Here is a 25,860-nt window from a genome sequence, read left to right as displayed (position 1 = left end):
TTGATAGGCAAATTATATGGACCATGACTTTTGAATTATATTTATTTTAATTGATATTTTTTTAAATTGTGTTTTATTTTTGCTATTAAAATTATATTTGTCTTAGATGGTGTTTTTTTAACTTATGTTAGATAGTTGGTATTAAAAGTTAAAATTATAATTATTTTGTATGATATTATTTTATATGATACAATAATTTGAGTCACTAAGTAATTCATATATGGATACAATAATTTGAGTCACGGCTCATGGAAAAAAATATTAAAAAAAAATATTGATAGGCAAATTATATGGACCATGACTTTTGAATTATATTTATTTTAATTGATATTTTTTTAAATTGTGTTTTATTTTTGCTATTAAAATTATATTTGTCTTAGATGGTATTTTTTTAACTTATGTTAGATAGTTGGTATTAAAAGTTAAAATTATAATTATTTTATATGATATTATTGATAACCTGATATATAACCAAATCTTTTCGACTATTTTATTTATCATCCCAACAAATTGGACTAATTGGACCCCAGTAAGTTTGAATCCTAGATTTGCCGCTGCTTTTGATAAATAACACATTCATATATTTGACATAATCAACTATTAAAAACAAAACTAGACATTTATTAAACACAACTAATACTAACATATAGAAATCTCACTATATTTTCCTACACATCCGTCAACAATCAAAACATACAAAAAGAACCTAATCTACTAAGATGGAAAAAAATATATAAAAAGAAACAAGAAAGTTATTTTATCTGCTTTTTACTCTCATAGGACCAACTTATATAGAGTACATACTTATTTCACCAATCCTATTAAGTACATAGGACCAACTTTTATAGATAATACTTATTTCACCAATTCTATGAAGTACCCGATGCCGGACTCAATTACCCAAACTAATATCTACAACACATTAGGTACGAGACCCATGTATTACATGGGTTTATTTAAAAGAAAAAATTAAATATAAAATTCTAAACATTTGAGAAGTTTGAATTTATAAGAAAAATAAGAAAAATATTGAATTATAAAAATTAAAGTGTTTTTTTTCTAAATTTAAACAAATAATTTAGATAAATAAATAAAAGAAATTAATAAAGCTGTAATATAGTAATTTTGAAATAAAAAAAAAGTGCATTAAAGAAATTAATATGCATTTATTATTGCATTTAAATACTATGTGAAATTAATAAAATAGAAAAACCATAAAATGATATGTAGAATAAAAATTAATTCAAAATAACCACAAAATAACATTTGCATGAGAGTGTGACAAACGGCAAAAAAAACATTTATTTATTAAAGTAGAATTAGAGTAGATTTGTATTACTAGTATATTAGTATCTAGGAAAGAGTACAATCAGTAACTGCAATAGTACAACCAGCAACAACATCATCCATAGTTTCAGCCTATTCATTTGTGCCCTTGAATTTTATTTAATCTTCACAGCTATCCTTCAACTTTACTAGATATGACTCCAACAACAACATTTTTTGATTACTTCAACCTACAACCAAACATACCAAATTAGGTAGTCTACTTTATATAATTCCAAGTTTATGATTGAATCGTATTAAGAAATAAACATATTCATCAACATCAACGTACATATAGGATTTACCTGGACATATATAACAGAGTAACTAGAGATCAATAACTGGTAAGAAAGAGCATGGACATGGAGGTTTGGCCACGTCAATTACTCCGTCAAGCATCTGGATGACCTTCCTCATGGTAGGCCTCAATGACGAGTTTTCTTGTACACACCAAAGACCAACCATCACAAATGTTGCAAGTTTTTTGTGGTTATTTAACGCCTCCAAATCATTCTCAACAAATGCATCCAGTCGACCTTCTTGATAGCAATCCCATGCAAGATTAGTTAAAACCATCACCCCTTTGTCATCAGTCTCAAAAGCCAAGCTCTTTCGGCATGAAACTATCTCTAGCAGCAACACACCAAAGCTATAGACATCAACCTTTACTGTGATAGGTGTGTTCCTAAACCATTCAGGAGCAACATATCCTTTTGTTCCTCTTATTTCAGTGTTGGTATAACTTTGATTCATCATCAAAAGTTTTGCCAATCCAAAGTCCAAAATCTTAGCATTGAAGTAGTCATCAAGAAGTATATTCTGAGGCTTTATGTCACAGTGAATGATTTGGGTGCTACATTCTTCATGAAGGTATACAAGTCCCTTAGCAATCCCAACAACAATATAACTCCTCTGTCTCCATGTAGGTCTTGTGTCCCCGAAAAGAAACATCGCCAAAGTGTCATTGCTCATGTACTCATAAACCAATAACCGCTGATCACCATCATCGCAATACCCAAGAAGCTGCACTAAATTTTTATGATGAGTTTTTGCAATGCTCTCAACCTCGGTTTTGAATTCCTTTTCACCATCATGAACCACTGTATTCAACTTCTTCACCGCCACCATCTTTTTCCCTATCACACCTTTATAGACTATCCCGAAAGCCCCCTTTCCCAATTCATCCTTGAACCCATAGGTAGCTTCAACTAGTTCTTGATATGTAAAGTGAGGCAGATTAGATTCAACTGCTTTACGAATTGGATATGTGTTTCTGGGCTTCTTTTTGTAGATTACAAGAAAACCCACACAAATCACACCAATCAATACAAAGATTACAAACACAGACATACCTAAAAGGACCGATACCACAAGTATCAAACTTATTTTATCTTTTCTTTCTCTAGGGGGCCGATGAGGGTTTTGAAAAGGCCCATCAGCTATCCAGTATTTCACGAACGCCTTCATGTTATCTGTAGCACTCATAATCTCGTTAGAGAGTGGAAGTCTCTTCTTCCAGCATTTGGCGTCCCTGTATATTGCAACAGCACAAAAACAATCTTCCAAGCAGATACTTTTGCAGGTCTGTTCACTACTTGGATCCAAGTTTCCATGGTCTGAAAATACCCAATCAGTATTATTCAGCTCGATGAAACCAAGCACATCTCCTCCATTATTAGACTTACCTTCATGATAACAGCTTGGAGTAAAATCTGGCTTACAATCACCATTTGGATCATCTGGATTAACAATTGAGAACCCCTGTGGACATTTACAGTTTGGCCGCCCATCTTGGAGGTTGCAAACATTGTTAAACCCACAAGCAAAGCCGGCTCTATGTATAAGTTTTCTAAGCTAGGGCTTAGGGCCCCCAATTCTAAGGGGGCCCAATGTAAGGGTGATTTGATTCGTTAGTCATATCACTTTCAATTACTTTTTCGAATAGAATATAGCTATGTGATTGAGCTATCTAGTCCAAAATACGTAAATTCTTGACAGTGAATGATAGGTTTTGGTAACAATTTTGTTATGTAATTTTGTTATATCAGGTGTTATAAGAATCATATAGAAATTTTCATCAAATTCTTGTTGATTTAGGTTATTATCACAAGAAATCTCCTTTATACCATATTAAAATTATCCATGAAGAAAACATAAAGAGTGAACTTGTATGTCAATACAATTGAGGAGTATAGTAAAGGTCAAAGGGTCTCAAAATTTTGGTTTGCTTAGAGCCCCAAAATTGATTGGGCCGCCCCTGCCCACAAGCTCCACTATCTATATTCCCACGGATGTCCTCACATATGTTATCTGGTATATACAATACAACTTCCCAGCTTGCATTGCCAGTGGAATTCTTAGGGTAGTAGTATTGTCTAAAGACCCCATCAGAATCGAGAGTAGCTCTGTGATAATAATCTCCAGAAGGAACTGAGCCTCTTTGAGTAAGATACAACCTTTCGCCATTTCTTCTCAAAATATACATGTATCCCATTGCATCAAAGATCACTCGTTCGCTAGAATTTGTTGAGTTGGAGTGAGCGCTAGTACCACTACGATAGTAATCAACTAAAGGATTACCTGAAAGTATATTTCGAGTATTAAGAAGAAGATTTCCATCTTGAAGCAGACGTAACTGGAATCGTCCACCAGAGAAGTTTGTTGCACTGATTGTTGAATTCATCCCTCCACCTCTCTCTATAACCTAACTAGGCAACAGTGTGTCTGCCGGATAATCAAAACTATCCCATATCTTGCGAGAATTGCTACCAAAAATTACGAACTTACCTGTATCATTCATACAACCTGATGCAACAGCGGAAATGGACCCAGATCTCCATACCTGTGTACCATGAGGATCAGTGAGTACGAGTCCACTTTCACGAAGTAGCTCAACTTTGGATCCTCTAGGCATCATTTGACCTTCTTTTGGATACCAAATGATCGTCTTGTCAGGTATCTTGTCATACCATATGGATAATAAGAAATTATCGCTCCCTTGAACTTGATGGAACCAATAGGCAAATTCACCGAAAGATGAAAGCCATGGTTTGACATCGGCTGTGGCGGTGAGTGATGAACCAACAGATACAACACCCGTTTTCTGCCGTGCAGCTATGAAACGTAGGAAAATAGTTAGAACGACAAGACGCAGTAGGATTAGAGCCATATGTAACTGGTGGAATGATAGGCAACAATGAGGAAATTAGGATTTATTAAATAATAAATCATTGCTTAAAGGTCAACAGAAAAATGATGGACAACAATGAAGAAATGATATTTAATCTACATGAAACTTAAAAATGACACGTCTTAATTTTTTAGAATGTCTGTTTCATACGTGTCATTTTTCTATGATTTTTATTATTTCCTTTTTTTGTAACAAATCAAATTCAATTCAAATTTTTAAAATACAAAATCATATCCTAATAAAATTATTATATTTATTTTGCTTAACAAATTCATTCATAATAACTTACAATCCACAATATCTTGGTTTTTTTTTTACATTTATTATTTTTTTATCTATATAAAAATTTTAAATATACCGACTGTGGTTTCCACGGGTTATAATCTAGGGAATAATAAGATCGTTGCTTTAAGGTCAACAGAAAGACTTTTGGAGTCTACAAATAATGCAAACAAGTCTCATGTGGATCCTTTCCTCATAATGACAATTGTTGACCATTTCCTTTGATTTTTCTTTGGTGTCATGTCAACAACGGAACAACAAAAAATCTAAAAAAAAAATACACGGCAGGAGACATACAATCAACAAACTGAAAAAGCGTTTTGATTTCATAATGTTTGAAAAAAGGAAAAGGGAAAAAAGGATAACCACAAAAACATAAAAAAATAGAGATGTTCTATATGTATAAAATGATCATATTTTATATATTTATTACTAGTATAAGATAATAAAGTATTTTATAAAAGTATCTTTTCGAAATTACATAATCTACAAAAGTGAATTTTTACATCTTGAAAAAAGGTTGATACCGACAACTCTAATCGGGCCCACCTAACCCCAACCCCAGCCTCCAAGGGGCGAATTGGACGGGCGCTCAATGACTGAGTCCACGGTTGTGGCTAATGGAGTGGCAAGGGTTTGAACCACCGACTTGTGTGATATCTTGCTATTATGCAACCCTAAACCAGCAAGGCGCGAATCCTGCTAACATCTTTTCCAATCGATGCGGTTTCATTGATGTCGATTCACGAAATCTTCATCTAGTCTATCTCTCGCCGTTCTCTAATTTCTCTCCCGGTTACATCCGCACTCACACTGTCACACAAGGATACTATTCCTTCCTAACCCTAATGATACATATATACGATGATTACAGAGTCGTATACATTACGTAAATATGCGAGAAACGGAAAACAAACCAAACTTCTATCCCATCAACGTTTATAACACAAAGTTACAACATTGGTCTCTGTGTTATACTCATTGCTCCATTATCACTCCAACAACATTTCTTTTTATATGTGTTATACTCTTAGTTCCATTATCTCCCTCCCCCTTAACTCCTATAATTTCATATGTGTTTCATTTTAATTAATTATGTGTCATATGTGTATTACATGTGTTAAATAAAAGAAAATTAATATCAAAATGTAAACATTAAGTATTTTTTAAAATTAAATTTTAAAATAAGAAAGGAAAACCATATTTATTGCAATTTATGATCATATTTATTATATTTAATACTTTACTTATATAACTATATGTATTATGTGACTTTGTAATTTTAAAAATTAAAAAAAAAACATACAAATTGACACATTGATATTATTTATTTTAAAAATACCATAAAATGACAAGTGTCAGAATTTATGAGAGATTGACATATGACAAAATGAATCTTCATTTATTAGAGTACATTTAAGACTTACATCGTAGTTCCCTTTATGACATCTTAACTAGGGGTGTGCGCGGTGCGGTTTGGTGCGATTTTTAGTCAAAACCGCAAACCGCACCGCATGTGCGGTTTTGAATTGTGTGGAAACCGCAAACCGCACCGCGGAGGTTTTTAACCGCGTTATGCGGTGCGGTACGGTTTGATGCAGTGCGGGCGGTTTTGATGTGGTTTGATAATCATCTTTTAATATTGCATATTTAACTTTTAGATACATTAGAAGATTTCTTAAGATATCAAAATAGAAATTATTTGTAATTGTAAAATTATTTAGGATCGATGAAAACATATTTTTCCATTTTGGATAGTTGTCTTTTTGGCAAAATATGGATAAATATCTCCGGACTAAGCTTCTCCATGTATATATATCTAAATTGTAGATATTACTACAAGTGTTTATATGTTTTGATTTAGGAGTTTCACAAACATATTTATAATTTATATAATTGTTATACGATTTGATAGATTTTTGAAATTTTGGATCACAAATTTTATATATATATATATATATATATATATATATATATATATATATATATATATATATATATATATATATATATATGGTGTGGTGCGGTTTGAACCGCGGTTTTGTATCAAAAAACCGCAAACCGCACCGCATAGTGCGGTTTACGAAAATTACAGACCGCGAACCGCACCGCGAATGTTGAAAACCGCATTATGCGGTGCGGTGTGGTGTAGTGCGGGCGATTTATGCGGTTTGTACGGTTTTATGCACACCCCTGATCTTAACCACTTTAGTTTAAATTAACTATCACATAAATTCCTTCACTAACTTAATTGTATTTTTCTCTTTATGGTTTAATTAAAACTTTATAATTCATATATATATATATATATATATATATATATATATATATATATATATATATATATATATATATATATATGTGGTGTGGTGCGGTTTGAACCGCGGTTTTGTATCAAAAAACCGTAAACCGCACCGCACCGCACCGCATAGTGCGGTTTACCAAAATTACAGACCGCGAACTGCACCGCGAATGTTGAAAACCGCATTATGCGGTGCGGTGTGATGTAGTGCGGGCGGTTTATGCGGTTTGTACGGTTTTATGCACACCCCTAATCTTAACCACTTTAGTTTAAATTAACTATCACATAAATTCCTTCACTAACTTAATTGTATTTTTCTCTTTATGGTTTAATTAAAACTTTATAATTCACTTAAGTGGCACATAAATCCTTATTTTATTTTTGTCTATTTCATTTTATAACTTGATTAGAACATAAATAAATTTAAGAAGAATTATCTATGTAACGGAAAACTAACCTCATTGACGAATGGATTTTCAGGTCGTTATAGTTTAGTCAGTGTGTTGTCGGATTGCTTGTGTGTCTATTTGTTATATTTGTCGACATATTCCATAGTGAGTTGATGGCGGTTCTGTTTTGCGCGGTAGGCCAAGATACTCATGCGGGCCAACGCTATGCTAAAAGTTAGGTGCAGACCAACTTTATGCTAAAGACAATAGGGGCGAACCAGCCGTGGACTGAAAGACAATGTTTGTATGATTACATGTATATTGTGGTGTATAGTGTGTTGGGCTAATCACTAAGCTTTGATTTATAGTTGTGGATTAAATGTTTAAGGTGATCATGAGAAGGAGAAGATGTGACTTGTACATACATTGACAACTTTCGTATTTTATGATTCTGCACTTATGAACACACTCTCATTTTTGGGTGTAACTTTCAAAACAAATGGTTTTTATGAGGCTGCTTTATGAAAACGACTATTTTATTCAAATTAAAACTTATTTTTTTCAAAGAAATTGGTACGTTTCATAGATTGTGGTGGTGAGTTCGAAGTCCCCTTATATTCTTGATTCAATTGGAAAAGTCTTTGTGGATTTACATGGTGGATTACATTATATTTGGATACTAGTAATCTTTTCTGTAAGCTTATTGTACTAGTAATTGGTTGTGTGTCACATCGGTCACAATCGAGGTTTGATAATATTCATATTTAACATTCACAACAAAAAAACTTACCTTTGGCGACGACAAAAAACGTCGCAACTGATGACTAAAGTTGTCGCTATTACCTCGTACCTAAGACTCAATTGTCGTCGCACTTAATTTCGTCTCTAATAAGTGTCATCGCTAAAATCCTTAGACGTTGCTACTAGCATCATCTCTATTGATATTTCGGCCACGGTCGAAGTTTTTTTGACAAGGCACCTTGGAGGCAGGCGTCGTCGCAATTGGTGCATGGCGTCATTAAATGTGTCACTGCTAATACTTTTTTCAAAATGATTTATATATGATATTACTTTATATATTATAAAATACAAATTTGATAGAAATACAAAAATCAATACATACCACATTACATAAACTATCTAATAAATCCAAAATAAACATCAAATATATCATCCATAAACTATCTAATGGTTCCAAAATAACATCATCAATAACATTATATATATATATATATCTATATATATATATATATATATATATATATATATATATATATATATATAACATTCGTAATTTGGTATGTTTTCGTTTTAGCCCTTTAATGCAAAATCTTTATCTTTTGGTCCCTAGCTATTACGCGGGGCGTACTCTATGAGTACACTTAGCGTACTAGCTCTTTTCTGGACACGAGATTCACCCACGTACGTGGGGCGTACATGGAGTACGCATGACGTACGTGGTGCAGGAGCAAACCTTAATTTTTAGGGTTGCATCATATTTAAGCAACTTATACCACTTTGGACATTCTATTGATCAACCTCCATCACTCTCTACCGTAAAAACGAAACCCTAAGTGCTTTTGGTGAGTTTTGAGCTTGAAAGTGAGATTTGGTGGTGTTTTTAGTGAAGAAGAAAAAGAAGAACACTTAGTGGTTGCTTGGGAGTAGCTTGGGCTTGTAGATCCAGGGTCATCTTCATCTTGGCATGTCATTCGAGGTAAAAAGCTCCCATCTTGATGATTCTTTATGCTAGATCCAACTTAGGTTGTTATTTATGTATTTTTTGAGTCTTTTGGGCTAAAGTCGAGCTTTTGATCTACTCTAGAAGTCATGGATGTTAGATCTTAGCGCCATTGAGGTCCCTTGTTCATAAAAATGTAATTTTATGAGATATTTTGGTCCATGCAAGTGTTTTTTACAGGTAACATGAACATGACACGGACATGAATTCAAACTTCAGTTTCGTCCTAATTTCGTTTTGTTTTGTGTATTTTTGTCGTGTCGTGTCATAAATTGCCACCCCTAGCAGTGACGCAAAAGAGGTTCAATTTCAGTTTGTGGATTTTGATTCTTGGAGTGGTTGTTGTTTTGAGCTTGGTTTATCGATCCTCGAAGTAGTGTGGGTTCATGGTCCACCGAAATCATTTTGTGGATGTCTTATTAGATACTAACGTTAGATGTGTTTGTCTTGATTTCGGTGGTAATGGTGTTAGTGGGTTTCGTATATGTAATGTTGGTTAGTTTACATGTTTATGATGACTTAATTTGGGGATTTTATTGATTTCGTATGGTTAGCCATGTAATGGTGCTTTCGGGGGTATCGATTAGCCGATTACCCTGATTATTGTTCACGAATCAATTAGTGTACCCAAAAAAAGGTTTGTAATGTTAATGAAAAATTTTCATATTATATTTTGTGTCCTATTTTTTCGATGTTTGTCAAAACAATTTTAATGCATTTCAAATAAGATGTTGACTTTTTGCAGCTATGGTGGATGAAATGTGTTGAATGTTTTATGTTCATTTTAAAAGATAGTTCATGTTAAAATGCGAAAGTACAATGCTAATTTAGTTGAATTCTTAGGTGCACAATTGACATTAGAAAAAGTAAAAAATGAAACATGGTAAAGAACATAATAACAAAGTACAATCCTATTTAAAAGTACAAGGCTATTTTGAGACGTTGTAATTGTCAACATTCAAAGTACATGGTTTAATTTCTTGAACTTGTTTTTGAAGCATATTGATGACGTGGCTATGCTAGCCCGACAGAACCGCGCCTGGCCAAGAAACCTGGTGCGCCAGCCCAACCAAGCTCAGCGGGCTCAACGCCCGCCGGCGCCCCTAAGAGCAAGGCGTCCCAACAAAAGGCTCGCGCCCGCCAGAGGCGCTCTCAATGTCTCGACAAAAAGCTCGCGCCCGCCAGGTACGCTCCCAGCGTCAAGACAAAAGGCACGGTCAGGGGACAAGAGGCAGGATCAGACCATTACCGTCAGAGCCAATAAGGGCGCTCTAACGGATAGAGGCGCATGACCCACCAATCACCGCCTCTGGCCCTGTCTCCTTAAAGCGATCCTGTCGCGTACGGATAGGGCATTATCGCTAGGTATAAAAGGGTACGCTCTAGAACTCACAAGGTAAGCCGTCTTCTCCAACTTTACACACTAGAAACCCTAAAATATCCTCTAACTTGACCGTCGGAGCGTCTTTCCGGGAGCCTCCTCCCGGGAAACGGCTGACGGCCTCTCTTTCTTGTGATCTTGCAGATTTTACCCATGTTCCAACAGAGCGATACGAGTGAAGGGTCAATCCAAGGTCGCATCACATACACATTCACATCTTAACATAACCATGACAACATGAAAACAAACACATGTAATCCAACTCCATTGGTGTGGTTGAAGTATCACCTTCTCCATTTTTTTCCTTGCACCTTTTTTGCCAACTTTTTCTTTAGTATCCTCTCTGATTTTTTCCTTAATTTCATTGTAAGCTTTTGTTCACCCTTCCCCTCTTTAACAACACTTGCACCTTCATCCTCTCCCTTGCCCTTGGTAACATCACTTCCACCTTCATCCTTTGCCTTCTCCTTTTTAACACCACTTGCTCTATCATCATGTCCCTTGCCCTTGGTAGCACCATTTCCTACATCATCTTTTATCTTCCTCTTCTTCACACCACTTCCACTTGCATCTTCACCCACCTTTCTTTTTAGCTTTAATTTTTGGGGTCTTTCAACTGCATCACATGTTGACTTGTTGTGCCCTACCTTCTTACAAACACCACATGCAATCCTTTTTCCTGCCTTTGACACTCTGTGTAATCCACTGACCTCTGTAATGTCCCTATTCCTCTTCATAGTGGGTCTCCCTGACATTTTCCTTTTAAGTGGTGGCAATGGTGGTATGTAGTTTGTTGGAGGCCACATTACACTCCCATTCATGCTTTCTATGGAGTACTTATATGTGTTCATGTATATAGCCGCACGATACAAAGGATCCACAAAGGCCTCCACATTCTTGTTTACATAACATATGGCTGCCATTGAATGAACACAACCATATCCATTCAGCTGCCATACCCTACATGTACATGTTTTTTTTTCTAAATCAACACCATTTGACTCTCCTAAGTTTCTTGTCTCAAATGTATTCAAGCCACTAGGCACCACTTGCCAATACCTAAAACATACACACAGTTAGTATGGAAAAACATCATTAATATATAATAGTGTCACAAATTGAACAAACCTTTGGTGGATCTTCAATTCATTTATAGCAAGTCTTATGTTTGGACATACATCAAATCGACCCCATCCAATACCTTTTAATCTCAAACTATACATCCTCTACATCATATAAAGTCTTATGTCCTCCAACATAGTGATGATGGGCTTCTTCCTTGCATCTAAGAGCACATTAGTGAAGCTCTCAAATAAGCCATTCTCAACAGCATCACTTCCCCTTCCTTCCTGAAAGAATGCTCTGGACCATGACTTTGGATTCCTTCCCATAAGATGCACATATGCAACATGGCTCAACAATTGAACCTCTTTCATTGCAGCATTGGAAAGTGGCTCAGTTGATGCCTTACTAGCCTTCAAAAATAGCTTCTTATAATGAGCACCAGGATATTTCTTCTTGAAGTTGGACAAAACATGCCTGACACATTGCTTATGTTCTATGTCTGGGAATAACTCCTTCACTGCCTCAATTAACCCCTGTATTAACATCATATGGACAATTAGAACATGATCATATTTAGTAATGCTTAATTCACACAACCTTACCTTATGTTGATCTGACATCAATGTCTTACCAAACCCGGATTCAAGATGAAGGTCTTCTTTAAATTTTCTAGAAGCCATTTCCAGTTGTCCTTATTTTCCACAGCTACCACAGCCCAAGCTATTGGGTATATATGATTGTTTCCATCCCCCCCAACAACACATAATAGCTGACCACTACACATTCCTTTTAAAAAACAACCATCCAAGTTTATAAGCTTTCTACATCCACTTCCCCAACCCTGCTTCAATGCATAAACACACACACACACACACATATATATATATATATATATATATATATATATATATATATATATATATATATATATATATATATATATATATATCCTGCTAAAGTAGGTTTTCCCATCTGGCATAAAGTTTACAGACATCTTAACTGTTGACCCTGGATTAGACATTCTAATCTCCTCACCATAGGACCATAACTTTGCATAATTTTCTATTATGGTACCTTCAACTAGAGAAAATGCATGTTGTCTTGCTCTTCTACATTGTCTCATACTAACCTCAATGCGAAATTTATTTTTTGCTTCTTCTTTTAGCATTCTCACATTGAGTTTCTGATTTTCAAGAACTTCCCTTGTGAAATGACTACCAATCCATCTGTAATCAACTATTGACCCCAACTTAAAATTCTTGGCACAATTATGCTCATTAATAAGGGACTTGATTTGGAATGACTGCTCATCATGCATCCATGAAGCCCATAGCCTAAATGTGCATTCACCAGCACAACACTTAACCAATAATCTTTCACTATCATTTTTTTCATAATACAATTGAAACCCATTGGCTACAACATAATTACAAAGCATGAATTTCAATTGTTTAGGATTGGTAAACCTCATACCTAGAATTAGCAACTGCTTCTTCCAAGGTATGTCTTCATTGAACCTTGGTTGACCTTTCACATCTGGGACATTGTCATCTTCATCATCCTATGGGCTTTCAACTTTTGTTGCATCCTCATTTGCATTTTCTTGACTGATTCCATCATACGTTACTCCTTCCATGTTGCTCTTATGTGGACTCATGAACTCAGTTAGAGTTAGGTTAATACCATTGTCCATTTCCATTGACATGTTTGACATGACAAAACAATTGTCTTCATTGTCTTTTTCTTTACTTACTACATCACAAAATGCCTGCAGATGAGTACCAAAATGGTCCATGTACACAGACAATTGTACTCCACACCTATACGCAACGTCTATAAACTCTTGATATTCAAGATCATTAAAAATCAATGTTAAACCTTCTGGAATTTCTAAATCCGGCTGATAATAGTAAACTTTCTGACACTTCTCTTGTGTGAATCGTTCAAGAAAACCGATAAACTCCTTGTGAGTCATAGCAGCAAAATCGATATTGTTAAATACACGATGAATACCATCTGAGTAGCAAAAAAGTTTGTTGATGAACACACCTTGGAAATGAAGTTTGATTGAGATGAACTCAACCATCGACAAGGATTTTGGTGGAAAGTGGAAACAAGGGTTTTTCGGGAGTAGCAAGGAGTTCAACGGAAGTGGAGAAGGAAATATCGAAAACCAGCTTATTTAAAAGATTACAATCGAAAGGTAACACACGTGGCCATTACATTTAATGACATGGCACCGTCATTTTGTGTCGTGGCACCAAGTATATCTCTTATACCGGTAACCGGTAAGATGATGACATTTTAAAACAGTCATACGTGACTTTATTACCATTATGTACCAAAAAAAAAAACAATTGAGTGACCTTTTAAACAAAAAATGACAAGTTTAATGGGCTAACATGACATTTGCCCTCAAAAATACCCTTTAAAATTAAACAAACTAACACAATAAAAGAAAATCCGCATCAAGTACTAGTCGTGCTCCTACAGATAATCATAAAAAATTAATTTCTATTTAAAAACTCGAATATGGAGGGCCTGATATGCTCGATGTTTGGTGATCGATTGATGGGGTTTGTATGTTCGAAAATTGAGGAATGATATGGAGTTGATTATTGAAAATTGAAATTAGGTATCGATGTTAGAGATGGATTCGATTGTTGTAGTCTAAAGCACATTGAGGAAGGATATGAGTCGGTTGTTGTAATCTGAAGCAAGTTGATGGAGGAAATAGAGTTTGATTAGGCTGGACATTGTGGTTCTCATCGATGAAAGGGGACATAATGTGCATTATGTGCAGCCCTCCATGACAGATTACAGATTCATAAAACCACACTCTATTTCCTACCCTCTACCATTATCACAAAAAAGCAGGCAAGGTTAAAATGTAACATGTTTGATGAAGACCAAAAAAAGAGAAAAACCCTTGTTCCATAAGCCCTTTCATTCTTCTATTAATTTGCTTATTCAACAAATCCCATCCAAACAAATGCAGACCTTACAACGGCTAAAAAATAATTCTATACAACAAATTACTGAAAATAAGTTTATTATTTTGTTCTATGTACAAAATGAAAACAAAAATAATTTTATACAACTAACTAGGTGGCTGGTACCAGGCTTGTTGCTGCGATCTTTAAGAAGGAAAGGGAGCGATGGGAGTGATGTTGTTGGTATCCTTGCGGCGGTGGAATAAGGACCCACCTGAACTGCTGTGGGGTGCAATGTTGCTGGTCCGGCTGGCGGCGGTGATTCCCGCGGTTTGGGTTCCGATTGTTCCCGCTAATGTGTGAATTTCCTCCAGAATTTGGGTTTCGTGTAGTGTGCAAGATAGTAGGAGATGATGCATGATCTTGGTGAGAGGCCAAGTATGTACATGGGCTGAGTATGACACCGATTAACATTCAGTCTTCTGGTTCTCCGCTAACATTAATCTCCTCATCACCCTAGTTTCCTATGTCTATGAAATACTTTAATTTCCTCATATCGTTTTTTATGTCTTCGAAATACTTCAATTTATATATTTTGTGAGTGTGGACCTATGATGTGAGGGATCTATTTTTTCAAATTAAATTTGTGGAAAATAAAGTGCTTAATTTAATCTCAATCCCTAAAATGGGAGCAACGGAGAACACGGCCAACAAAACATGAAAACTACACAACAAAACTTAGTAGGTGAAAATCATAAAATCGAGAAGAAAAATAACACATTTTTATATTTGACATGATCAACCACCCTAGCTAGTTTCTAAAAATGTTATAATCAAACGGTATTTTACAATCTTCATTTGTATACAGATTACGAAAGATTTTGCTAAGATAGAAACTAGGCATATAAGAAACTACATATAGAATTTAACAGGAGGACATATATAGGAGTTTAACTAGAGTTCAATAACTGGTAACAGAGAGAGAGCATGGACATGGAGGTTCTGCCACCTCAATTCCTCCTTCAAGCATCTGGATGACCTTCCTCATGGTTGGCCTCAAGGATGAGTTCTCTTGTACACACCACAGGCCAACCATGACAAAAGTTGCAACTTTCTTGTAGTCATCCAATGCTTCCAGATCGTTCTCAACAAATGTATCCAGTCGACCTTCTTGATAGCAATCCCATGCAAGATCACTTAAAACCGCCACCCCTTTCTCACCACTCTCGTAAACCAAGCTCTTTCGGCATGAAATGATCTCTAGCAGCAACACACCAAAGCTATACACATCAACCTTTACTGTGACAGGTATGTGCCTAAACCATTCAGGAGCAACATATCCTTTCGTTCCTCTAATTCCAGTGTTTGTTTGACTTTGATTCATCATCAAAAGCTTTGCCAATCCAAAGTCAGAAATTTTGGCATTGAAGTAGTCATCAAGAAGTATATTCTGAGGCTTTATGTCACAGTGAATGATCTGGGTGCTACACTCTTCATGAAGGTATGCGAGTCCCTTAGCAATCCCAACAGCAATATGACTCCTCTGTCTCCATGTCGGTCTTGTGTCCCCGAAAAGAAACGTTGCTAAAGTGCCATTGCTCATGTACTCATAAACCAATAGGCGCTGATCACCTTCATCACAATAACCAAGAAGCTGCACCAAATTTTTATGATGAGTTTTTGCAATGGTGTCAACCTCGGTTTTGAATTCCTTTTCACCATTATGAACCACTGTATTCAACTTCTTCACAGCGACAGTCTTTTTCCCTATCACACCTTTATAGACTATCCCAAAAGCCCCCTTTCCCAATTCATCCTTGAACCCATCAGTAGCTTCAACTAATTCTTGATATGTAAAACGAGGTAGATTGCTTTCAACAGCTTTCCTAATTGGATACGAATTTCTTGGCTTCTTCTTGTATATTACAAAGAAACCGACAAAAATCACACCAATCAATACAAAGATAGCAAATACAGAAGTACCTAAGAGAACGGATCCTACAACTATCAGATTTTTTCGATCTTTATTTTCTCCGGGAAGCCGAGTAGAGTTTTGAAGAGGATGATCACCAATCCGGTATTTCACGAACGCCCTCACATTAGCTGAAGCAACCTTCCTCCCGTTAGAAAGCGGAAGCTTCTTCTTCCAACATTGAGTGTCCCTATATATTGCAACAGCACAGAAACAGTCTTGCATGCAGGAACTTTTACAGGTCTTTTCATTACTTGGGTTCATGTGCACATAGTCTGAAAATGGCCAATCAATATTATGGAGCTCGATGAAATCAAACATGCCTCGCCCATTATTGGAGTCAACTTCATCACATGTTGGAGTGAAATCAGGCTTGCAATCACCACTTGGATTATTTGGATCAAGCAATGAGAAACCCTGTGGGCATTCACAGTTTGGCCGGTTACCATCAAAACTGCAAACGTTGTTAAACCCACAAGCTCCAGTGCTTGAACGATCATTTGAATCCACACATATGTTATCTGGCACGAACCATATAACTTCCCAATTTGTATTGGAGATGGGATTCTTGGGGAAGTAATATTGACGAAAAACCCCATCAGAGTCTAGAGTAGCTCTGTGATAATAATCTCCAGAAGGAAGTGAGCCTCTTGGAGTAAGATCAAATCGTTGGCCATTTCTTCTCAATATATACATGTATCCCGTTGCATCGAAGATCACTTGTTCACCGGAGTTTGTTGAATTGGTGGCATCATGAGTGTCGCTGGTATAGTAAGCATCATAAGCATTACCTGAAAGTATATCTCGACTGTTAAGAACAAGATTTCCATCTTCTTGGAAACGTAACTGGAATCGTCCACCAGAGAAGTTTGTTTTGCTGATTGTTGAATTTATCCCTTCGCCTGACTCCATAAACTTAGTAGGCAACAGCGTGTCTGCTGGATAATCAAAACTACCCCATAACTTGCGAGAATTGCTACCAAACATCACGAAGTTACCTGTATCATTCATAAAACCTGATGCAACACCGGAAATAGACCCAGATCTCCATATCTGTGTGCCCTGAGGATCACTCAGTAGGAGTCCACTTTCACGAAGTAGCTCAACTTTGGATCCTGTAGGCACCATCCGACCTTCTTCTGGATACCAGACGATGGTACTGTCAGGTATCTTGTTATACCATATGGATAACAAGAAATTATCGGTTCCTTGAACTTGTTGGAACCCAAAGGCAAACTCACCGGATGATGAAAGCCATGGTTTGACGTTGGGTGTGGCGGTGAGTGATGCACCAACAGATACAGAACCGGTATTCTGTTGTGCAGCTATGAAACGTAGGAATATAGTTAGAAAGACGAGACGCAGTAGGACTAGCGCCATATGAAATGGGTGAATGATAGACAACAGTGAGGAAATTAGGGTTTACTAAATAATAAGATCATTGATTCAAGGTCAACAGAAGAAAGACTTTTGGAGTACACAAATAATGCAATAAGTGTTTTATGGGGTAGAAGATTCCATACTAATTACGACGATTCCTTACTAACAATTGTTGGACCATTTTTTTTGTGGTCATCATTCAATAGGAATCCAATGTGTATGATCGATGAGGTAGCAATGAATGCAAAAATAGCCTAATGGAAAGCAATATGGAAGACGTAAAATATGTGGTATGTGATGTTACATTTAGAATGGTACAAACTTTTTGTAATTTCATAAGAGGATCCTGAAGCATTTTTAATGTTTGAAAAAAAATAAAGTAAGACAAAATTGAAAATTTTATCAAAGGAGTTTAATTGAAAATTGTCACTTTCGTCCAAAAAGTTTTAGACTACCACCATTCATTTATTTTGCTGAGATTTTGCTTCTAAACTTTTTGATAATTCTTAAAATGACCGATTTACCTTTTTAGTTTAGTTTTTTCATTTTTTTAGATACAAAAACTAAAAATATATAAATAAATAAAATACGACCTAACCCCACCCTCTCTCCCACGCTCTTCATATTTGGTTTTCATCACTAGACGGAATATATGGATACATTATCATCGCCGAAATTTATAAATGTCGCCACGACCGTCGGAAGTTACTAACTCCGCCACCGGCGCCGGCCTAACCACCACTACCGGTTAGGGGTCACTACAAGAAAGTCAGGCATTAGCGGCGATGTCTGTCGCCGCGAAAGATAGGGGTCGTCGCCGCTAAAACTTCGTCGCTAATGGTCTGTTGGTCGCCGCTAATGCGAAGACGTCGCCGTTATTGGTTTGCCGCCGCTAATACTTCCCCGTCGCTATTAAAACATCGACGCCGCTAATACTGTTCTGACGCTGCTAAAGACGTCACCGCAAAAACTATTTTCGTTTTTTTTTGTTTATTTAATATTAAAATTATAAAAACATTATATCATTTATAAAATCTGGTAGAATTTTATACAAATATTAACCCATAAACAACCAAAAACAATAACATTTACAAAATATTAACCCATCCAAAATATTAATCCATACAACCTAAAGTATTCTTCCAAACAAAGCATTTCATAAACCCTACAATTCATACTCGTCATCATCACTCTCATCATTTCCTTCATTATTATTTGGTGGTGGCAATGAGAGAAATCACTCTTCCCATGCCGCAGAACATGTCAGGTCCTTTAGTATCGTTTGCAGCATTTCCAACTATAAAAAAAACAAAATATATTACCAACATATCATAATAGTATTATACTTTCCAAAAATTATCAAAATAAAAAAATATCAACATATCTAACTATAACCAACATAACATTATAGCATTCTACTTTCCAAAAATTACCAAACTACAAAATATCAACATATCAAACCATAACCAACATATCATTATAGCATTTTACTTTCCAAAAATTACCAAACTATAAAATATCAACATATCAAACCATAACCAACATACCTTTATAGCATTCTACTTTCCAAAAATTATCAAACTACAAAACATCAACATATCAAACCATAACCAACATATCTTTATAGCATTCTACTTTCCAAAAATTATCAAACTACAAAACATCAATGTATCAAACCATAACCAACATATCATTATAGCATTCTACTTTCCAAAAATTACCAAACTACAAAATATCAACATATCAAACCATAACCAACATATCATTATAGCATTCTACTTTCTAAAAATTACCTAACTACAAAATATTAACATATCAAACCATAACCAACATATCACTATAGCATTCTACTTTCCAAAAATTACCAAACTACAAAATATCAACATATAACCAACATATCATTACAGCATTCTACTTTCCAAAAATTACCAAACTACAAAATATCAACATATCAAACTATAACCAACATATCATTATAACATCCTATTTTTTTTGTTTTACCATTATAGCATTATAATTTTCAACTTAAGCTAACAATTACCTGTGATTGTGGTGGTTCTTGTGTCATCGGTTGTTCCTGATCGTACATAGACACAACGATAGGAGGTTTACGCCCAATGCCTCTGATATGTCCGCATCGAACACCCAATATTGTTTCAAAACATTTTCTTATATCACTTCGTGTTAGACCGCTTGCTGCAGAAGAAGCTTGGGTTTTGTTGATTGATCTCCTGGAGTAAAGCATTATGTATTTTTAAAAAATGATAAACATCATAAAAATTAGATTACTAAATACCCTTGGCGATATAAATACTTATATGAAAATACAAATTAACCGCGTACGTATTGTTGCTCGACTGCAGGACTATAAAATACCCCTTGGCGATTGGAATTAGCCTTACGAAATGCTTCGATTCGAGTGATATCCTATTTAATATTAAAAACTAGATTAATTATACTTTAAATAAACATTTAAATATATCATAACTTACTTCTTTGAAACATGCATTGTTGTACAAGCTCGACCCCCTCTGTTTACAACTAGTTGTTTTGCACGGACTTCTGTGTTTGACGTCGAACGCCTTAAAAATTCGGGCGATTGAATCGTCCACCAGAGAAGTTTGTTTTGCTGATTGTTGAATTTATCCCTTCGCCTGAATCCATAACCTGAGTAGTCAACAGCGTGTCTGCTCGATAATCAAAACTACTCCATAACTTATGAGAATTGCTACCAAAAATCACGAAGTTGCCTGTATCATTCATAAAACCTGATGCAACACTGGATATAGAGCCAGATCTCCATACATGTGTGCCCTGAGGAGTACTAGTCCACTACCAAGAAGTAGCTCAACTTTGGATCCTGTAGGCACCATCCAACCTTCTTCTGGATACCTGATGATGGTCCTGTTAGGTATCTTGTTATACCATATGGATAACAAGAAATTATTGATTCCTTGAACTTGTTGGAACCCAAAGGCAAACTCACCGGATGATGAAAGCCATGGTTTGATGTTGGCTGTGGCGGTGAGTGATGCACCAACAGTTACAGAACCGGTATTCTGTTGTGCAACTATGAAATGTAGGAATATAGTTAGAAACACGAGATGCAGTAGGACTAGCGCCATATGAATTAAATGGGTGAATGATAGACAACAGTGAGGAAATTAAGGTTTAGTAAATAATAAGATCATTGATTCAAGGTCAACATAAGAAGGACTTGTGGAGTCCACAAATAATGCAATAAGTGTTTTGTGGGGTAGAAGATTCCATACTAATTACGATGGTTCCTTACTAAATTGATGGTGTTTAATGGAAAATTGTCACTTTAGTTCAAAACGTTTTGGACTAGCACCACTCATCTATTTTGTTGCGTTTTTTGTCCAAACTTTTTGATAATTCTTAAAATGATGGATTTGCCCTTTTAATTTTGTTTTTTCATTTTCTTTTAGATACAAAAATTAAGAAAATTAAAATAAATAAAATACGACCTCTCTCTCTCTCTCTCTCTCTCTCTCTCTCTCTCTCTCTCTCTCTCTCTCTCTCTCTCTCTCTCTCTCTCTCTCTCGACGGAATATATGAACACCATTATCATCGCCGATATTTATGAATGTCGCCACCACCTTCGGAAGTTATTTACTCCGCCACCGGTGCCGGTCTAACCACCACTACCAGTTAGAGGTGTCAAAAAAACCCGAACCCGACTAACGTGAGCCGACCCAAACCCGAATAAGACTAATAGGGCCGGGTTTATTAGGGTCTGAATGTTGAAATCGGATTATTTGTGTCAACCCGATTAACCCATACCTTAATAGGGTCGGGTTTCGGGTTGAATATATTTCGTTTATTTAGGTTCGGGTTGACCCGATTAACCTCCTCTAGCCCATCAGCTTTAAATGAAACATTTTCACATTTATGTTGTACTACTATCCTTGCAGGTTGTACCTCATGAACTCAGTTTGTACCTCATGAACTCAAGTAATCAAGCAAGTTATTTGTTATCTGCATGATATGTGTTTATCGTGACTCTTATAGCTGTATTTCATGCATATATAGTCCTCAAGTAAGTTACTTTTTAACCCTTGTGGTCTGCCCGCTGGTATTAGCTAAATTGCAGGAATATATACTTATTGAATAAAATGATTTTTTTTAGTTTCTGAAACTTGATACAGGAACATATATTTAATAACATTTTTTTAGGTTTTGAAATTTGATCAGCGTTCGAGTATATGTGTCTTTGTTTTGCATAAGATGAAACTGATTTTAAAATGATTGAACTTTATGTAAAGTGGCTTCATATATTACATAAAATAGATTTTTCCTTCCATTATACATTTTCAACGCCTACATAAGTATCTAATAGACTAAAATGGCACAATATTAAACTATCTTATATTTAAAATCCTTAGACAACATTGTACCGGACTATCCTGACAAACCCAACCCTTTTAACCCGAACCATGACTAACCCTTACCTTAATAGGGTCGGGTTTAGGGTCAAATTTTCTTTTTGAAAAACCCGAATAACCCAAAACCCGATCGGGTTGACTCGATTAACACCCCTACTACCGGTCAACACCGCCACCACCTCTTAGAGAACTCTTTGATCTTAAAACCCTCGATTTTCCAGCAACAAACAGGTGATCTGAGCCCTTCATCGAAGGTACACTAGTACAAAACTGGAATATAGCGTCGGTTTTTGAAAACTGGGCGGTCTCGGTTTTCATATTTCTCATCATTAAAGATCATAAAGTGATTCGATTTGATTGTTTCCATGACATTTTACTGAAAATGAGTCACCATTGCAAATCAAACTTCACACATTAACATCGGTTTTACATAAAAAAGTGACAAGTCGTGCGACGATCGAAAACGGTGGCCAAATGTCCTCTTTACTAACAAGTTTTGTTATTTTATATGTACATTTACCTTGTATCGGTTATTAAGCGAGATATAAGGTGTTGAAGTTTCATTTCAAGTGATTAAATCTTTTATTGAAATTTGTAACATGAAAAAACCAGTCACAAGTCGTGCAACGGCCAAAAACGGTGGCCAAATGTCATCTTTGATAACGATTTTTTTTATATTATATGTATCTTTACCTTGTGTCGGGCATTAAGTGAGACGTAAAGATATAAGGTGATAAAGTTTAATTTTAAGTGATTAAATCTTATATATAAATTTGTTACATGAAAAAACTCGGGACAAGTAGTGCATCGATCGAAAACGGTAGCCAAATGTCATATTTTATGACGGGTTTCTTATTTGATATGTACCTTAATGGGCTAAGTGAAATCCAACTATCCAAGTCCAATAATCTGGTTCAAACTATCCAAGTCCAATAAACCGGTCCAATCATTTTTTTAACGTATCTATCACACCGGTCCAGCCTGATTTTTTAAGAAACCGTCTGTTTCGATCCGGTCTAAAAACTAGCATAAAACTGATTGTTGTTGAACCGCTATCATCCCCGGTTCCCGATTCGAACCGGTTTTAAAAACATTTGATATAATATTATAATTTGTCACTACAAGTTGTAAAATATCAGCCTTGCAACTCATGTTGTAAATAATAGGAAGGAAAAGAAAGGACCGTACTAGCTAGGAAGAATTTGCAAAGCTAATATTTTAACACATGTAAATCTTAACAAACACCAAAACATATTAAACCAATTATTAAAAAAAATATTGGGTATACAACAATCGACCCCGGTATACTAGGTATATATATTTAAAATTAAGAAAAAAAATAACCAAAAATATTTACAATAATTATAAAAGATAAAAGAATTGTATTATGTTTTGTCAGTTGTAACTTCACAACTTCTTTTTTCCGAAATGTATTTTTTTACCCTTACAGTCCGACCGAAAGTAATCATTGCAAGATTCAGCAACCATATCAAGTTTATCTACGAGTGGTATTATATGTTTCTCTTTGTGTGGTAAAACTATTGTACTGTATTCTTCATCATCTCTTTCATATTCATCTCTATAACTTTTTGGAGGTGTCATGATCACAACTGACTTTTTATCATCCTCTGGGTCTCTCACATAGAATATAGGTCGTGCTTCTGAGTAAAGTATGAACGAATCTTCCTTGTGCCCTAATGTACCTAGCTCTACCAAGGTGTAGCCAAGAGTATCTTTTTAACCCTACTTTTATAATGAACCCTGTGACAACCCGAAAATTTTTGCCTTGTAAAGTCAGTACAATCAACCCTAAGTCAGGCTCGCTCCTGCTATCTTTTAGCACTGTTTAGAGTCTGTTTGAGTGTTCTAAGCCTAGTACATCCAATGAATGAGTAATAGGAAGTACCTGCTAGAGTCACTGTACAACATTCAAGCCTTAAACACCACCAAAAGGAGTTCACGGCCATAACACTTGAGTTTACGGCCGAAAACTCATGGTTGGCCGTAAACTCCCCTCTTAAGTCTCATTTCCTTCACTTTTCTTTCATTCTTACATTTTCACCTCAAGAACACTTGATTTCTCTCTCAAGTATCATCGAGATTTTCATTCCCGATCTTCCAAAATGTAAGTGATTATTCCCTCTAGTTGTTGTTATCCTTCTTACTGATGAATCACCCTTTGATTTCATCCATGGAAATCACCTTTTGGCTAGATCATCAAGACTTTACGGCCATGGAATCTCCCTTGGTCGTAAACCCATGTTTTGGTCACATATTGGCCGCAAACCCTTCTCATATCCAAGCATTAGACCTTAAACCCCTAATAGATGATAGATAAGACTTTCAAACACCATCTTGTGCATAATGTTCATGAGTTTACGGCCGTAAACTCCTTGCTTGGCCGTAAACTCATCTATCTTGGCCGTAAACACCTCAAAAGCCTTCCAAAGTGTTTGTTTTGTTGCACACTTTTGATGAGCAATAGTCCCACAAGCTTCCCGATCATTCAATCACCCCTTCATGCACATTTTACCATGAGTTTACGGCTGTAAACTCCATGGCCGTAAACCCATGGCCGTAAACACCATTTGGTGGCCTTAAGCATCCCTTTGATGAATCACATGTGATTCTAACACTTAGTCCAAGTCTCTAAGGGTGTTCCCTAGCATGTTAGTTGCTTTAAACACTATATTCATGAAATTATATGCCATTATATTTCATTAGGACTCGTTTGTGTCTCGAGAATTCATTCGTGGAACTTCTTATCCTTACACGCATATTCGTTTGAATCACCCACATAAGGTGAGTTCATACCCCTGTAATCAATCTTTTAAACCGTTTTAAATGCTTTTAAGGGGGGAATACAAGTTGAACACAATGAAAATTGTGTAAATGTTTGTTATAAATATCTTTCAAAAGATTACTTATGTCTTTTATAGGTGTTCAAAACTTTTGAAAAATTCTTTCTAAAATTATGTTACTTTATAGTTTATAAAACTCCATTTTTAAAGTACAATCATAACTTAGTAGATAAATGAGTCTTTTCAATAACAGTTCAAGAAATCATACTAGTAAACTATGGTAGGTATAGTTTAGGGGTTCAGTTCATACTAGATGCTAGAACATACTATAACGAGAAACAGGGAGGAAGATACAATACACGATAACAGAAGGAACATACTAAGATACTATAACAGAAAGAACATACTAAGATACTATAACAACAAGAACATACTAAGATGCTATAACAGGGGAACAATACAGGATCTAATTATACCAATAATCACTAACTCATTGTTCTAAACAAAAGGCGATAGTAAATTGGGTATACATGATCATATAACTTTAATGTGAATTTACACGACCTAGCAATTTGTTTGCGGAAGTCGCATTTGGTCCCCAAAATCTCTTGCAGGGAGAGCGTATAGTATGGGTACTATCCATCACATTATGACCTTAATAAAACAAACATGTTTTAAGGTAATCAGTACGT

General features: G+C 35.6%; 2 protein-coding genes and 1 pseudogene across 2 annotated transcripts; all 3 read right to left on the bottom strand.

Annotated features, from left to right (window-relative positions):
* Nucleotides 1-1,653: 1,653 nt before the first annotated feature.
* Nucleotides 1,654-4,495, bottom strand: LOC145120033 (G-type lectin S-receptor-like serine/threonine-protein kinase LECRK3; annotated as a pseudogene).
* Nucleotides 4,496-11,837: 7,342 nt separating this feature from the next.
* Nucleotides 11,838-13,147, bottom strand: LOC145120022 (uncharacterized). Its single transcript, XM_079055812.1, has 3 exons — nt 12,751-13,147; nt 12,308-12,462; nt 11,838-12,209 (listed from the first exon to the last, which is right to left on the bottom strand). The coding sequence occupies exons 1-3, from the start codon at nt 13,145-13,147 to the stop codon at nt 11,838-11,840; spliced, it is 924 nt and encodes a 307-aa protein (XP_078911938.1).
* Nucleotides 13,148-15,436: 2,289 nt separating this feature from the next.
* LOC145157682 (G-type lectin S-receptor-like serine/threonine-protein kinase LECRK3) lies at nt 15,437-18,051 on the bottom strand. The gene has a single exon (XM_079076688.1). It carries the CDS (start codon nt 17,959-17,961, stop codon nt 15,571-15,573), a length of 2,391 nt encoding a protein of 796 aa, XP_078932814.1. The 5' UTR covers nt 17,962-18,051; the 3' UTR covers nt 15,437-15,570.
* Between the last annotated feature and the right edge of the window lie 7,809 nt (nt 18,052-25,860).

Source organism: Lactuca virosa, chromosome 1 (genome assembly GCF_052849685.1).
Source record: "Lactuca virosa cultivar CGN04683 chromosome 1, Lactuca_virosa_CGN04683_v6, whole genome shotgun sequence".
Lineage (NCBI taxonomy): Eukaryota > Viridiplantae > Streptophyta > Magnoliopsida > Asterales > Asteraceae > Lactuca > Lactuca virosa.
This window is presented reverse-complemented; position numbering and strand designations above follow the sequence as displayed.

What these genes read in the sequence shown, in the direction of transcription:
- LOC145157682 (XM_079076688.1), bottom strand. Translation starts at nt 17,961, where the DNA reads ATGGCGCTAGTCCTACTGCGTCTCGTCTTTCTAACTATATTCCTACGT.
- LOC145120022 (XM_079055812.1), bottom strand. Translation starts at nt 13,147, where the DNA reads ATGAGGTTTACCAATCCTAAACAATTGAAATTCATGCTTTGTAATTAT. An exon ending in TGCATTTTCTCTAGTTGAAG is followed by an intron (nt 12,463 to 12,750) that starts GTACCATAATAG and finishes GTTTTTTAAAAG; the next exon opens with GAATGTGTAGTGGTCAGCTA. An exon ending in TCATCTTGAATCCGGGTTTG is followed by an intron (nt 12,210 to 12,307) that starts GTAAGACATTGA and finishes ATGTTAATACAG; the next exon opens with GGGTTAATTGAGGCAGTGAA.